Here is a 14,854-nt window from a genome sequence, read left to right as displayed (position 1 = left end):
AGAGACTAATTGGGCAGATCATGGCCTGGAATGGGCAGATTTATGAAATGCGCAATCGCCTGGATCATGCAGCAGGAAATGAAGAACATGATCAATGTTTTGGGGAGAATCTAATCCCTTTTTCCCTAAAACGCAATTGATCATGTTCTTAATTTCCTTTTTAGGTGACCACAATCATTCTTTTAAATTTTTTACAATTTTAAAAGCCAAATTTTGAAGATGCACACGGTATGTCAACATGTGCTATCTGCCATCAGGGGATCTCAATGTATGCATTTTGTGGGTACAACCCCTTCCTCAGTATGCTACTAGGTGAGAGGAAGGGATTGTACCCACAAAACACGTCCATTGATCCGAGATAGCACATGTTACCCATTTGGACACCAAATTAGTGTGCATCTTCAAAATTTGGCTTTTACAGGGGTGACATCACCTTCAAATTTTATACGTTGAACTTTGTAAGTTCCAGAGTTGTGTATGTTCTTTTTTTAAAACATGCCTGTTTACAAAAAATAATTATATATATATAATATATTTAAAAATTTCAAACACAAAAATTAAATTGGTGAAAAATCAAAAATAACATTGAGTCTTGTTTAAAAAAACGCACATGTTTGTGCACACATTAAACATTTAAAAGACAATGTGTGGCGTCTTCTTTCTATACTCAATACCTGTTTTGTAATTCATTTTGTGTTTACAGTGACAATGGGGCTTATTTACTAAAGGGAAATCCACTTGGCAATACAAGTGTACTAGGAGAACCTAGGAGACAGCCAAAAAGAAAATAAATAAAAAAACAATGAACTACCGGCGCAAAAAGGAAATTCCAATCTGTTAGTTTGCTGCAACCTGGTATAAAAATGTCACTTTGTGAACAATTTTAATTACAACATGTATATCAAACGTGAGTTGCGCTAACTATTTAAATGTCACACTTTTTCGCGTTATTTTACAAACCCCACAACGGGCCGTGCATATATATATATAAAAACCTCCCTAAACAATATTATTGGATCTTGGGACATTGATAGTACTCTGTAATCAAATATTTTACTTTTTACTGTTTTGACCTATAATATAATTTTTTGTTGTTGGAGGTGTTTGTATTGCACTTTAATCATTTTACACCAGAGCAGGGGTGGCGAGTCCCCAACACGGGTTAAGTGGGTAGCTCTGCAGTGGTGCCAACATTTTTTATATGTTTGATTTATATTGACATATAGGACTGTTGTAAGATCCAATAATATTGTTTAGGGAGTTTTTTTTTATATATGCACGGCACTTTGTGGGGTTTGTAAAATAACGCGTGAAAGTGAAATAGCGCAACTCACGTTTGATATACCGTATATACTCGAGTATAGGCTGACCCGAATATAAGCTGAGGCACCTAATTTTACCACAAAAAGCTGAAAAAAAAGTTATTGACTCGAGTATAAGCCTAGGGTGGGAAATGCAGCAGCTACCGGTAAATTTCAAAAATAAAAATAGATACCAATAATGTTTTTGAATATTTATTTCAAAGAAAAACAGTAAACTAGCTCTGTAAGTGGAAAAGAGGGTCAATAAAAACAATATGGTATCAACAATAACTTTAAAAGTACAAAAACCTTAGCTCATTCAGCAACCAAGCTAAAACACAAGAGTTAAAATCCTTCAAAACTGGATTCCTCCTTATCATCTGTATGTCTAAACAGAGCTTCAGCATTAGCTGGTGTGAGGTTATCAGCATAGACATTGTCATCATCACTGAGTTCGCAGTCATCACCATCACAGCTGTCGTTCTCATACAAAGCGCTGTCTTCACTGCCATCCATAGCATTACTAATGCCACATTTCTTGAAGGCGCGTTGCACCATGTCCTCCGGAATCTCTTCCCATGCATCACGAACCCACTTTGCTATCAATTCTATGTCGGGCTTCATCAGATTTCCACCTTTTGTCAGTCGGGCTTGACCAGATGACATCCATTCATGCCACATCTTTCTCACACGGTCTTTAAAAGGTTTATTTAAACACACATCTAGCGGTTGCAATACAGATGTAAGCCCACCTGGAATAACGGCCAAAGTAACTTGAGAAGATTTTGCCATTTTTTTTATGTCATCAGATGTGTGGGCTCTGAACATATCCCAAACTAGCAATGATGGTTTTTTCCTTAAGGCTGCTCCTGGTCGTTCTTTCCAAATTTCTTCCAGCCATTTTTTTGTTCCGTCTTCATCCATCCAGCCTTTAATATGTGCGCGCACTGTAATTTGTGGTGGGAATTTGACCTTTTTAGGCAAGGTCTTTCTTTTAAAAATTAATGACAGGCCGCAGCTTAGTTCCATTAGCCAAACATGACAGAACAGCTGTGAAATGTTTTTTTTCATTTCCTGTGGTTCTGAGAAAAATAGTTTTGTCTCCCAAACTTGGCACAGTTCTGTTGCTTGGAAGATCAAAGGTCATAGGTGTTTCATCCATGTTTCCAATATCTCCCAGGTCATAGTTATGGATCCTTCTTTGTTTTATGATGAATGAATGGAATGACATCACTTTTTCATCAAGGTCTTTTGGTAACTTCTGTGAAATCTTTGTTCTTTGCTGCAAACATAGGGCAAACCTATTCATGAAGCGGGTACACCATCCTGCTGACGCAACAAATTTTTCAATGCCTGGTGCTTTTAATTTGTCATCTTGTGCCATTTGAAGGGCACGTAAGCGAATTCCCATGCGTGTTACGCAGTAACCATTTTGACGACACTCCATAACCCATTTATGCAATTCAGTTTCTAGAGCCCCATATGAAGTTGTTAAACCACGTTGAGCTTTTTTTGCCTTTTGGAATCTTTTCGAAGTCGGCTTTCTTTTTCCGCCATTCCCTCACTTGTTTTTCATCAACACAAAATTCCCTACTTGCAATACTGTTATTGCTTTCTTCTGCTCTTGACACAACCTTAAGTTTGAAACCAGCTTCAAATGACCTGCGTTTTTCTTTTGGTCCAGGATTACCGGTAGAATTATTGGGATCCATTTCTAACAGGATAAAAAAAAAAAAAAAGACTTGTTCGGGTACCGTATCTTTTGAGGCCTAATGCAGGCTGATATTACAGAAAGTGATGACATGACTGTTTGCATAGAGCAGCCTGTGTTAGGGCTCATAATATACATTCTACCAGTGTCCTGCCTGTGCCCATTAAATATACAGCCTGCCTGTGTCCATTAAATATACCGTATACAACCTGCCCTGTGTCCATTAATTATACAGCCTGCCATTGCCCATTGAATACCGTATACAGCCTGCCCTGTGCCCATTGAATAACATATACAGCCTGCCTGTGCCCATTAAATATACAGTAGCCATTGTAAAAATTTGCTCTGGATAACAAATTATTATCACACAATACCGGTGTATTCAATGAAATACTTCACTCACCTCATGATGCTGATGTCCCGCTGTGATGATGATGTCTCGTGCAGCCACGGGAGCGATGTCCCGCCTCCTATGACACACGGTACAGTGATTCCTATCATTGGATCACTGTACCAGAGGAGGTGGGACATCGCTATGTGGCTGCTTGCCATAACAAGGAGGAGGTGGGACATCGTTGCAGAGCAGCAGGAGGGGGAGGAAGGGGAATCGTAAGACAGCCCTGCATTACATTAGAACGTGAGGAGGGGGGATGGTGCGGTGCGCGCTGCGCGGCAAACTGACACAGAGGGAGGGGAAACTCACAGGGGCGCCGGGCCATTCACGAGCGTCACCCAGCGGCATGGCCCGCCCCTTTTTTCTCCTCCATTTCGGGCAAATTTTTCACTGACTCGAGTATAAGCCGAGGCGGCTTTTTTCAGCCCAAAAAGTGGCCTGAAAAACTCGGCTTATACTTGAGTATATACGGTATATGTTGTAAAAAGAAAAGCAAGCAAGACATAAAACTCTACATTTTATCATAAAACAAAATTTTTATTAATATAAATGTTAGATTTTCTGGAATTGCAGTGGCCCCCCTACCATTAAAATAATTTACATATCTGTCCCGCACTTGGTGGGCAGTTTGAGGTGCCAAGCCAGTATGGCCAGTATCCATGCCTGTCGGTGAAGATTCTAGATTAAGTCTGGCCTCAGGCACAACTGATGAAAGATATGTTTGCAAATGTTTCCTTAATGATGTAGTACGCAACCGCACAGGATAATGTGGTTTATTTTATAGTCTGCCATATTGATGGCTGTGAGAAACAGGTGGAACCGGCTGGCCATTATCCCAAAGGTATTCTCCACAACACTTCTCGCTCTGGCCAGCCGATAGTTAAAAACCCTCCTCTCCGGTGTGAGGGTCTTTTGGGGGAACGGCCTCATCGGGTGTTCGCCCAGACCAAAGGCTTAATCTGTGATGAGCACAAAGGGGAGTCCTTCAACGTTCTCGGCATCAGGTGGCAATCCCAGGCCACCAGTCTGGAGACACTGGCAGCACTCCGTCTGGGCGAAGACTCCGACATTCGGCCATTCTTCCCCACGTCCATATACATAAATTCATATTGTGCCGACGCCAACGCCATCAAGACTATACTATTAAACCCCTTTTAATTGTAATAGTAAGACCCCGAATGGGGTGGTGGCATAGTGGCACGATGTGTACATGTTTCCCATATATCGCCCCTCCACAGTTGGGAAAGTCCCAACGGTCAGCGAACTGGGAGGCAACAGTCTGCCATTCCTGTGGCTTTGAAGGAAACTGTGGAGTCAAACAAGAAAAATTATAAGTACTTTTGCAAGCAGATTACACAAAAACATTCTCGTACAACATCAGTATAACGTTTTTTTTTTGAAGGAGTATTTAAAAAGTTTCCTCAACCCCTCTGATGGCCCATTGATAAAATTGTATGAGGGGGTGGGGGCTTCTAAATTAAAGAACAAACATTACATTTCGATACACTTTAGGGGATGGGGAGGGTTAGAAATTAAAGGACACTCATTACCTTTGGAGACATTTTAGGGGGTGTTTCGGGGGAAAGCGGTACAATAGAACAGACCGTATATATTGTTAAAAGCACAAGGCTATAGGTGTATATGGGCTCAGGATTGCGTGCTGGGGAGGTTAGTGAAGGCAAATATGCATGTAGGCCAAGAAAGGAGTTTTAAAAAAGCTTCCTGCATGCAAGGATAAAGGGGACATTCACAACATATTCCAATCATGGTATTTAGGTAATGATGAAATTGATACAATACATTAGCAAACATTCAATACATGTAATGTTAAAGGATAAAACTTACCTTAATATATTCCTTCTGCAGGACCTGAATAATGGCAGAACAGGTCTCTGGGATAATGATCCCCAGAGCCTGGGGGGGATGCCTGTGGAGAACTTGAGGTCCTGCAGGCTTCTCCCAGTCGCCAAGTACCACAATGCAGCGACTAGCCTCTGCTCCGGAGTGATGGCTTGCCGCATGCAGGTATCCTGCCTGCTGATATAAGGGGTCAGCAAAGCCAACAGACGCTGAAAAATGGGGTCCGTCATCCTGAGATAATTCCTGAAATCCTCAGGATTATTCTCCCGGATCTCACAAAGCAAAGGCATGTACGAGAATTGGTCACACTGGAGAAACCAATTCTTCATCCATGAACTCCTCCTCGCCCTGTTCACGGACTGGGCTTGGGTCAAAATATTAACCCCAACACCAAGCCCCCACACAGCACGAACTTGAGAACGAGTACGTCCACGCCCCATGGCTTCAAAACGGTCCGCTGGTCAGCACAAACTTAAACGACCACACTGAATAACAGCAAGGCCAGTGAAGAGCGACCTGAAGAACAGGAATGAGTGGACCAGAACGCCCTGATATACAGGTACCAACTGACCAACATGCACTGAAAACCAGATACACACCCCACAAGCACAAACTGAACTGCAGTAAAACGATCAAAATAAGTCTGAAAAGCGCAAATCGTCTCTAACCAAACTTCTACTAACACAAGATAAACATGCGGTCAGTAGAAGGAGCCCAAAGGGTGGGGTACTGGGTCTTGGACTCGCTTTTTCTAGTCCCATCGTACGTGCTGTATGTCACCGCTTTCTAAATGGGTGGACTTTTGGCGTGATCGTGTGTGGGCAAGTCTGTTCATTTTGGAAGTCCGTCGGAACTCAGCTGAAAATTCAGTCGGAAAGACCGTCGGACCTAGTCTGCTGGAAAGTCTGGTCGCGTGTACACGGCATTATGGTCTATACTTGCGAACAAAAAAGTTCCATCACTGCCAGGCGATGGGGGGGGGGGGGGGGGATAGTTCCCAGGACTGCAGGACCAGGGGTCAGCCTGATTGGGGCGAAGCTCCAGAAGTGGAGGCTCTGTGTTTGCGGTCCACCTTTTGCCACCTGGGTTCGGAGTTGCCGGATAGAGGTGGAATAACATCTTGCCAACCAGGTAGCTCCGGTGGGGATATATTGATGTCCATGCAGAATTTTTCCAAATCCTCTGGTAAATGAAGAACTGGTGTGTTTTCCATCTTTGCTATCAGGGCAGATGGGAACCCCCATCGGTAGTTGATGGATGCAGCTCGGAGCTTCTCCGTTAGGGGACGCAGGGCCCTGCGTCGTTCCAGCGTCTACCTTGCCAGGCCTGGAAAAAAGGAAAGAGTTGCTCCATCAAAGTCCAGTGATGCGGCTTCTCTAGCCTTTCATAAGTTCTTTTTCAGTATAATGGTGCACTCTGCATATTACATAACGTGGGGTATCAGAGGAGAGTTACAGGGTCTGAGGGCCCTGTGAACTTGATCAATTTTCAAGGGGTGGTCAGCAGCTTGGCACAACAGGCCATTAAAAATGCCTCGGATGGAGGGGAGAAGGTCTTCATAGCCTCAGGGAGACCTCTTATTCTGATGTTATTATGCCTGTTGCAGTTTTCATGGTCCTCTGTTTTGTAAAGGGCCATCCTGTGTGCTATGGCAAGTTGGCGAGTGGACGCCTGCAAGTTCCTAATGGCGGCTTTGTGGCAATCTAAACGCTGCTTGAATTCCTCCACTCGCTGCAGTACCTGTGAGAGGTCTGAGTGTACTGCGGAGACCTCTTTCTTGAGGACCCGTTCGAGGCCCAACAGCATACAAGCCAGTTCTGACTTAATGAGTAAGTCACTTACCAAAGCCACAACCCCAGAGTGCCTGGATGTACTCTCCTCTCCCTCTGATCCGGCTGATGAAGCAGGAGAGCAGCGTGTTGTCTCAGGCCTAATGCGGGAGGTGGAGCCTGCGCTGGAGCTCACTCCACGAGGAGAGCGGCCTAGGCCGTCCATGTCCTTGGGTTCCGCTGCTAGGAACCGTTTTGTCGAGCCTGCCGAGGTGCTTTTTTTAAAAAATTTTTTAGATGGGTTTGCCGGATCTCTTCCGCATCCTTTCCAGGTGGGTGGCAGTGATGGGGTGTAGATTTAGTGTTATATATTGTTGATGCCGGAGCTTTGGAGAGATGTGTCTGCTCTACTGCATGCCGAAACCATGCCCCGTACCCCAAAATTTCTATGCAGACTCTTTAGACTTCTTCGTCATGATTTTGGCCTTTCTCACATTCGGGTTGGTGTACGGTCCATGCTTCCCATCATAGTCTGTAGTCCTCAAGTTGTCCACCATCTCACCAAAGGACATATTTGAGGCCTTAAATCTTCGCCTCCAGGATCAGGACGTTTCTGCCTCCTGGCTTTCCTCCTCGTTATTACTCCAATTAACACACACCTGCTGTGTCTTCGCCATGTCACTCCTACTTTACACAGAAGAGAAGGAGCGGGGAATAGACTATAAAGAATGTCAGAAGCGGGCGATGTGGGCGGAGTTTTATGCATGCGCAGTGTATATAAAGGTAGCATGCGTGTATGGTACGTACGTTCGGTGTGCTGAGGAAGGAGGACGAACATTCTAACGAAGGTAGCATCTTAACTGGGTACATCAGTGGCCTATACTGCTTCAATATTGAGGTTTATATTGGGATAAAATTATGAGAGTTTAGGCTGACATTAGTGTATTTTGTCTTTTGTATATTGTCTTACAGCAAATATGAATCACTTTAAGGACCCAGAATTCATGGCCTGCTTCATCGACAAGTACAGGGAGATGAGGAATTTTTGGGAAGTGAAACACAGCTTATATTATAATAAACAAGCTAGAAGGTCAACTCTGGAGAAACTTCTGGAATTTGTGAACTCGAGTCCCCGATGCAACCATTGTGTTCTTGGAAAAGAAAATTGGGATCTTGAGGAACATGTTTAAGAAGGAGCATAATAAGATCCAGAAATCACTCGGATCAGGAGCATCAGTAGAGGATGGGTATGTACCCAGGCTGTGGTACTTCAACAAACCGCGGTTTCTGGAAGACCAGATTGAAGCAGGGGAATCGCTTTCTACCCTTCCCTGCAGCCTTCCCTCCACCCTTCCCTCAATCCCAGCAGAGGCTGACGAGGAACAGCCTGGGCCTTCCATCCTGGAAAAAGTGGATGCGCCCAGCTGGAGTCCGGTATGTTATTTTTAGACATAGTCATTATTCTAATATTTATGATGTTAACTAGATGTTATAATAACTAATGATTTAAAAAAAGTGATGTATACATATCCATAGACAGTAGGGGCCAAAAATGTTTGGGACAAGAATGAAAAATGCTGGGGTCAGAATGATAGTCTTTTGATGATTATGTCCTTTTTTTATACACAGAATGAGCTCAGCCAGGAGGAGGGTCTGGAAAGTGGCAGCCAGGAGGAGGCCATGCCCAGTGGCAACCAGGAGGTGAGCGGGCCCAGTGGCCTCACCCAATCATAGGTGCCTCCCCTCTATGCCTTACAACCAAAAGGCCCAGGAAGGGGACTGTGGAGGCGGCAGCACTGGGCCTAATTAGGAAAGCAAGCAGTGTCCTCAGAAGCCCCCCCCCCCCCCCCCCCGATGCTAAAGAGACCTATGGCTGCTATCTAGCTACTAGATTGCTGAAATTGGAGGAGGGCCAACTCTGTGGGTGTGTTTTTTTTTTTTTTTTTTTTTCTTGCTCAGGCCCTTCAGAAGGGGTTGAGAGGCCAGCTGACTGAGAACTACCACGTATGTGAGCTTGCTCCTCCTCCTCCTCCTCCTCCTCCTCTTGCCACAAGTCCACCTCCGGAGCTACAGCCTCCAAGGAATGGTGCAGGGAAGCGTGGAGGGAAGGCTCCAGTGAAGAGAAGAAAGTGATGACCTGGCTTCAGTCTGGTCTGACATAAGACGCAAGCTGTGGTAGTACCACAGCCTGGGGACATATGTCATCTGCTGCTGGTCCTGATCTCTGGGAGTCCTGGACCAGATTGGGCTCCAAATTATATAGACACCTCAAGCTACCAATTTTATTTTCCACAGACTTGATGTGTGCCCTGGGGGCCAAAAGGCTTCGCAAATTCCAAATGTTTCTCCAGCATTGCCTCCCTCTTTATTTTGTTACCAAGAATAAATCGATATATTTTTAGAAAATACTTGCCTATATGTTTTTCTACAGTTTGTTTGTGAGTAGGCAGGTACATTTCAAAAGGACAATGTCAAATTAACAAGGAACACCAACCTCCTTGAGGTTAAAAAATACAAGGTAATAATGTTATTGTGGTAACTTGATACACAAAAAAAAAAAAAAAAAAAAATATATATATATATATATATATATATATATATATATATATATATATATATATATATATATATATATATATATATATATATATATATATATATGGAGATCAATAGAAAATAATTTTTCAATAATCCAAACACCACACACCACCACACCGAGCGCTTCCGTACTTGCTTCAGAGCAGGCGTAGTTTTTGGTACGTCGGAACAGCATACAGACAAGCGGTTTGCCTGATAGGAATTGGTTCCATCGGAAAAATATAGAACATGTTCTCTTTCTAGGTCCGTCAGAATTTTCAGCGTAAAAAGTCCGATGGGGCATACACACGGTCGGAATATACAATGAAAAGCCCCCGTCTGATTTTTTTCTGTTGGAAATTCCGCTCGTGTGTACGGGGCATTAGACGTGATTTCCTGTTGGGAGTATCTCACTAAAAATGACATTTTTGTTGCAGGGGGTGCTTGATATCTGACTTGTATCTTAGTGCAGAATTCTGATAAAATCAAAGTGAACCAATCACACAAGCAGATATTGCATACTTGGGGGCGTTCTGTACACATTCTGTTTACAGAACACCTCCAGGTAGCCATATTGCATTGCATTTTACAGAAAATGACAGAGCTGCAGACTGAAAAGGAAAGATGATTTTAATAATATTCAGTTACAATATGACACTTGTCACAACCCTGTAATAAAAAAATATCCTCAGCTAAAAAACCATCAGGTAAATTCCTGTTAGCTTTATTAGGTATATAATGTAGCGCACAAAACAAATAAGTATAAAACAATAAAATTCATATCTCAAAAAGTTCATCCAAATGAATAAAGCTGAATTGTAAACAATCCGAGCAAAAGTCCACCGAGAAATTAACTCCGTTAAACGTCATAACCACGCCCTTGATGACGCATGTTAATGACGAAACATTGGGTGGAGCCTCATGGGAGGCAGGACGCGGATGGATGACATTATAGCGGCCACCTTGGTATAAGCGCTGGTCGCTTCTTATTATGCCTGTACAACTCTATGTAAATGTGAGTTTATTTTTATCATCTTTGAATAAATGCTAAATTGATTAGATGCTTGCGCAATGAGCGTTGTTTCTCTACTTTTTATATGTATATGACTATCGAGCCATAGTTTGAAGCATTACTTGGTCCCATTCCTTGCTGAGAGGAAGGTTTCCATTATTTTGCTGTCTGAGTTGGAAGGATAATTTTCAAGCCATCACCTATACTCTATTTATGTGGATAACCCATGCATTGACGGTAAGGGTCAGTCTTATTGGGTGAAGGTGACGGGATTCATCTTTCCTGCATGCTTATGGTGGATGGTGATCAGTTTCTTCTTGGTGGAATTTTGTTCGGATTGTTTACAATTCAGCTTTACTCATTGGGATGGACTTTTTTGAGATATGAATTTTATTGTTTTTTATACTTATTTGTTTTGAGTGCTACATTCTTTACCTATATCATGTATATTGTATCCAGCAATACTGTGTAAGCTGCTTTTTACATTCTATTCATATTAAGCGCAACAAATCGTTGGTTTATTTCTCTGTTAGCTTTATTGCCTGTCAGGCATTCGGGTTGAAAATACCAGACTATTATTAATAACATTTTCCTTTTATTATTTAGTTCCTGGCGACCTAGGAAACCAGCTGGAAGCCAAGTTGAATAAACCATCGGTTGTACATTACATGTGTTCCAAGAAAACCGATTACTACTTTACTCTTTGGCTGAATCTGGAGCTTTTGTTGCCCCTTGTAATTGATTGCTGGATTGATAACATAAGGTGAGATTAAATGAAGGGTATTGTATATTTAAAATCTATATATTTTAAATTTGCTGCTGGTTGATAATGTATCTATGCAATATTTATTTTTGTTTTGTTCCACCTCTTTTTTTAGTACAGCATTTTGTACAGTATTAGTATTATGGATAAATTTTTCATTTGTGTATTCATTTTTTCTTTATTTCATGTTCACGTACATGGGGTTGTACAATTCCCAGTTACAGGCAGTCCCTGGGTTACAAACAAGATCGGGTCTGTAGGTTTGTTCTTAAGTTGAATCTGTTTGTAAGTAGGAACAGGTACATTTTTAAGTGTAGCTCCAGACAAAAAAAATAATTTTTAAGCTTTTTGGATAGCATAGGGAAGGGTTTACAACCCTGTAACATTTGTTTTGCTGTCTGTGTCCCTGGTCAGAAGATTTCACCTCACTTCCTGTCCCAATGACAATTGGATTTTTTTAAATTTGGGTTGTTGTGAATGAATGAATGAATGAATGAATGAAATACGTGTATAGCGCACAATGCGAACTGAATCGCCTCTAGGTTGTGGAAACAAGCCTTGGTGATAAAGCATCAGTGGAGACACCTTTTTCCCATACTAACACTTACAGGAGTGAATTTTTCTTCCTAGAGGTAGATTCCCTTTCACTTCCTGTTGTCTCCCTCCATTTGTAAGTAGAGGTCGTTTGTAAGTCGGATGTTTGTAACTAGGGGACCGACTGTAGTTGTCACGATGACTGAAAATATTCTGATGTCGGTGTCATCCGGCCATCTCCTGCAATGTGCAGGACTGAACTGTTGAACTGATAGTTCAGTCTTGAAATTATACAGGCAAATCAGGGCTCCACCTTTGTGACCATCAGCATTAACCTCCTTTATTAGTGTGACAGCAGCCCACTCTGTAACAAAGCACAGCACCTGGCTCTCACAAAGCTCTGATAATAATATTTATGAATGAAAGCTACAATTGTAATGTTCGTTCGTAACTTGCTGTCATGGTTAAACAAAACTAAAGTTGATAAAAAAAAATAAAAAATTACGAACAGGCAGCCACTTTATTGCAGAACATATCTGCTCAGTTTACATTTCCAACATGATGCCAGCTTGCTGGAATGAATAATTCCGTGCACACCATTCAACCGTGGCTGAACACCAGCACCTGAAAGAATCTAGGAAGAACACTCCACCCAGGGAACTCATGAGCGGAGCGATGGACTGTAGAAGTAGGTAATCCTGAGTTTAGGTCTGCTTTAATAAAAAAAAATAAAGTAACGTTCAAAAGGAAATACTTACATTACCAACTTTCAGCTTCTTGACATGGAAAATTGTACATGCTATATTATAAAAACTTGGGTGGCTTACACAGCGGCGTACCTAGCATGCTTAGCACCCGAGGAAAATCTTCCTTTTATAAAAAAAAATAAAATCCAGTGGCAAATTGTGGATGTGGCCAAATTGCATTAACTAAACAAAATATAGAAATTGGATTTTCAATGATAACCCCAGCAATACATTGATTGTACTTCACATGTATGTATGTATAAAATCAGTAATAATACTTTTATTACATATGATCTTTTAAAATCTAAATATTTCACAATAAAACACATCCAAGGAGATATATTGTGGAAAAAAAATCCAAGTTCAAACACCAGTCAACATGTCTGGACATTTTGCTTCTTCAGGACTGGACAGTACTTGACAAAAAAAATCCATCTACAGGGAGGAACATGTTTATAATCATATAACAAAAATGAATAAAAAGCACCAAAATATGTATAAAATGTTATATTGATCTATTTAACTTATATAAAAATACCAAGCAAAGAAAAATGGCTGTCCAAGACAAGGAAAAAAAAAACCCACAACACACATACAATTCACCTACATATATGGACTAGACACAGAAAAACTCAATCCACGCGATCCTCGATTTGTAGGAGGACATTAGGGAGTCCAGAAAAGGGGATGGGGGGAGTAAGAAAGGAGATAAACCACCCTGCAAAATAATAAGCAGATATAGCTAAGAATAAATATACAAGAACATATCTAGAGGATATATCCCACATACACAGGTAAACCCAGTAGGATCACTCTGAATGTCTTGGGTTAGGGCTTAGGGGGATTCCCAGTTTTCATAAATTTGGTTGTACTATAGTATCCCTCAGCACACCATGGTGAAAGTACTTCTGTATGCGCTATTTCAATATTTTCTCTCCCACTGCAGAAAAGGCCACAAATTGCCCCAAATGTACTTGGCTTGTACCAAGTAAACAATTCTTCAAAGATTACAAGATATATCTATTGTAAAGACTTCTTGGTAATACATACAGTATCTCACAAAAGTGAATACACCCCTCATATTGTAAATTTATATTCTATCTTTTCATGTGACAACACTGAATAAATGACACTTCGCTATAATGTAAATTAGTGAGTGTACAGCTTGTATAACAGTGTAAATGTGCTGCCCCCTCAAAATAACTTGACACACAGCCATTAATGTCTAAACTGCTGGCAACAAAAGTGAGTACACCCCTAAGTGAAAATGTCCTAATTGGGCATCCCCGGTGTTATGTGACTCGTTAAGGTTACAAGTTCTCAGGTGTGAATGAGAAGCAGGTGTGTTAAATTTGGTTTTATTGCTCTAACTCTTTCATACTGGTCAGTGGAAGTCCAACATATCACCTCATGGCAAAGAACTTTGAGGATCTGAAAAAAAGAATTGTTGCTCTAAATAAAAATGGCCTATGCTATAAGAAGATTGCCAAGATCCTGAAACTGAGCTGCAGCATGGTGGCCAAGACCATACAGAGGTTTAACGGGACAGGTTCCACTCGGAGCAGGCCTCGCCATGGTCAACCAAAGAAGTTACGTGCAGTGTCATATCCAGAGGTTGTCTTTGGGAAATAGATGTATGAGTGCGTGTGTGGTGGGGGGGGGGGGGGGGGGAAACCAGGTGAGGAGTACAAAGACAAGTGTGTCTTGCCTTCAGTCGAGCATTGTGGTAGGAGTGTCTGGGCCTGCATGAGTGCTGCCGGCACTGGGGAGCTACAATTCATTGAAGGAACCATGAATGCCAACATGTACTGTGACATACTGAGGCAGAGCATAATCCCCTCCCTTCGGAGACTGGGCTGCAGGCCAGTATTCCAACATGATAGCCCCAAATACACTTCCAAGAGGACCACTGCCTTGCTAAAGAAGCTGAGGGTAAAGGTGATGGACTGGCCAAGCATGTCTCCAGACCTAAACCCCATTGAGCATCTATGGGGCATCCTCAAATGGAAGGTGGAGGAGCGCGAGGTCTCTAACATCCACCAACTCCATGATGTCATCATGGAGGAGTGGAAGAGGACTCCAGTGACAACCTGTTAAGCTCTGGTGAACTCCATGCCCAAGAGGGTTAAGGCAGTGCTGGAAAATAATGGTGGCCACCTTGGGTCCAATTAGGACATTTTCACATGG

At 42.0% G+C, this 14,854-nt stretch overlaps 1 protein-coding gene across 2 annotated transcripts in view; it reads left to right on the top strand.

Moving 5' to 3' along the window:
* Window positions 1-14,854, top strand: part of PLA2G15 (phospholipase A2 group XV) — a 281,014-nt gene that overhangs the window by 45,397 nt on the left and 220,763 nt on the right. For both annotated transcript variants that reach the window (XM_077457913.1, XM_077457905.1), the window contains exon 2: window positions 11,231-11,387. In XM_077457913.1, the coding sequence (XP_077314039.1) occupies window positions 11,231-11,387 (157 nt within the window). The remainder of the gene's footprint in view (window positions 1-11,230; window positions 11,388-14,854) is intronic.

Source organism: Lithobates pipiens, unplaced genomic scaffold (assembly GCF_037356315.1).
Source record: "Lithobates pipiens isolate NorthernLeopardFrog02 unplaced genomic scaffold, aLitPip1_a1.2 Scaffold_10, whole genome shotgun sequence".
Taxonomy (NCBI): Eukaryota; Metazoa; Chordata; class Amphibia; order Anura; family Ranidae; genus Lithobates; species Lithobates pipiens.
This window is presented reverse-complemented; position numbering and strand designations above follow the sequence as displayed.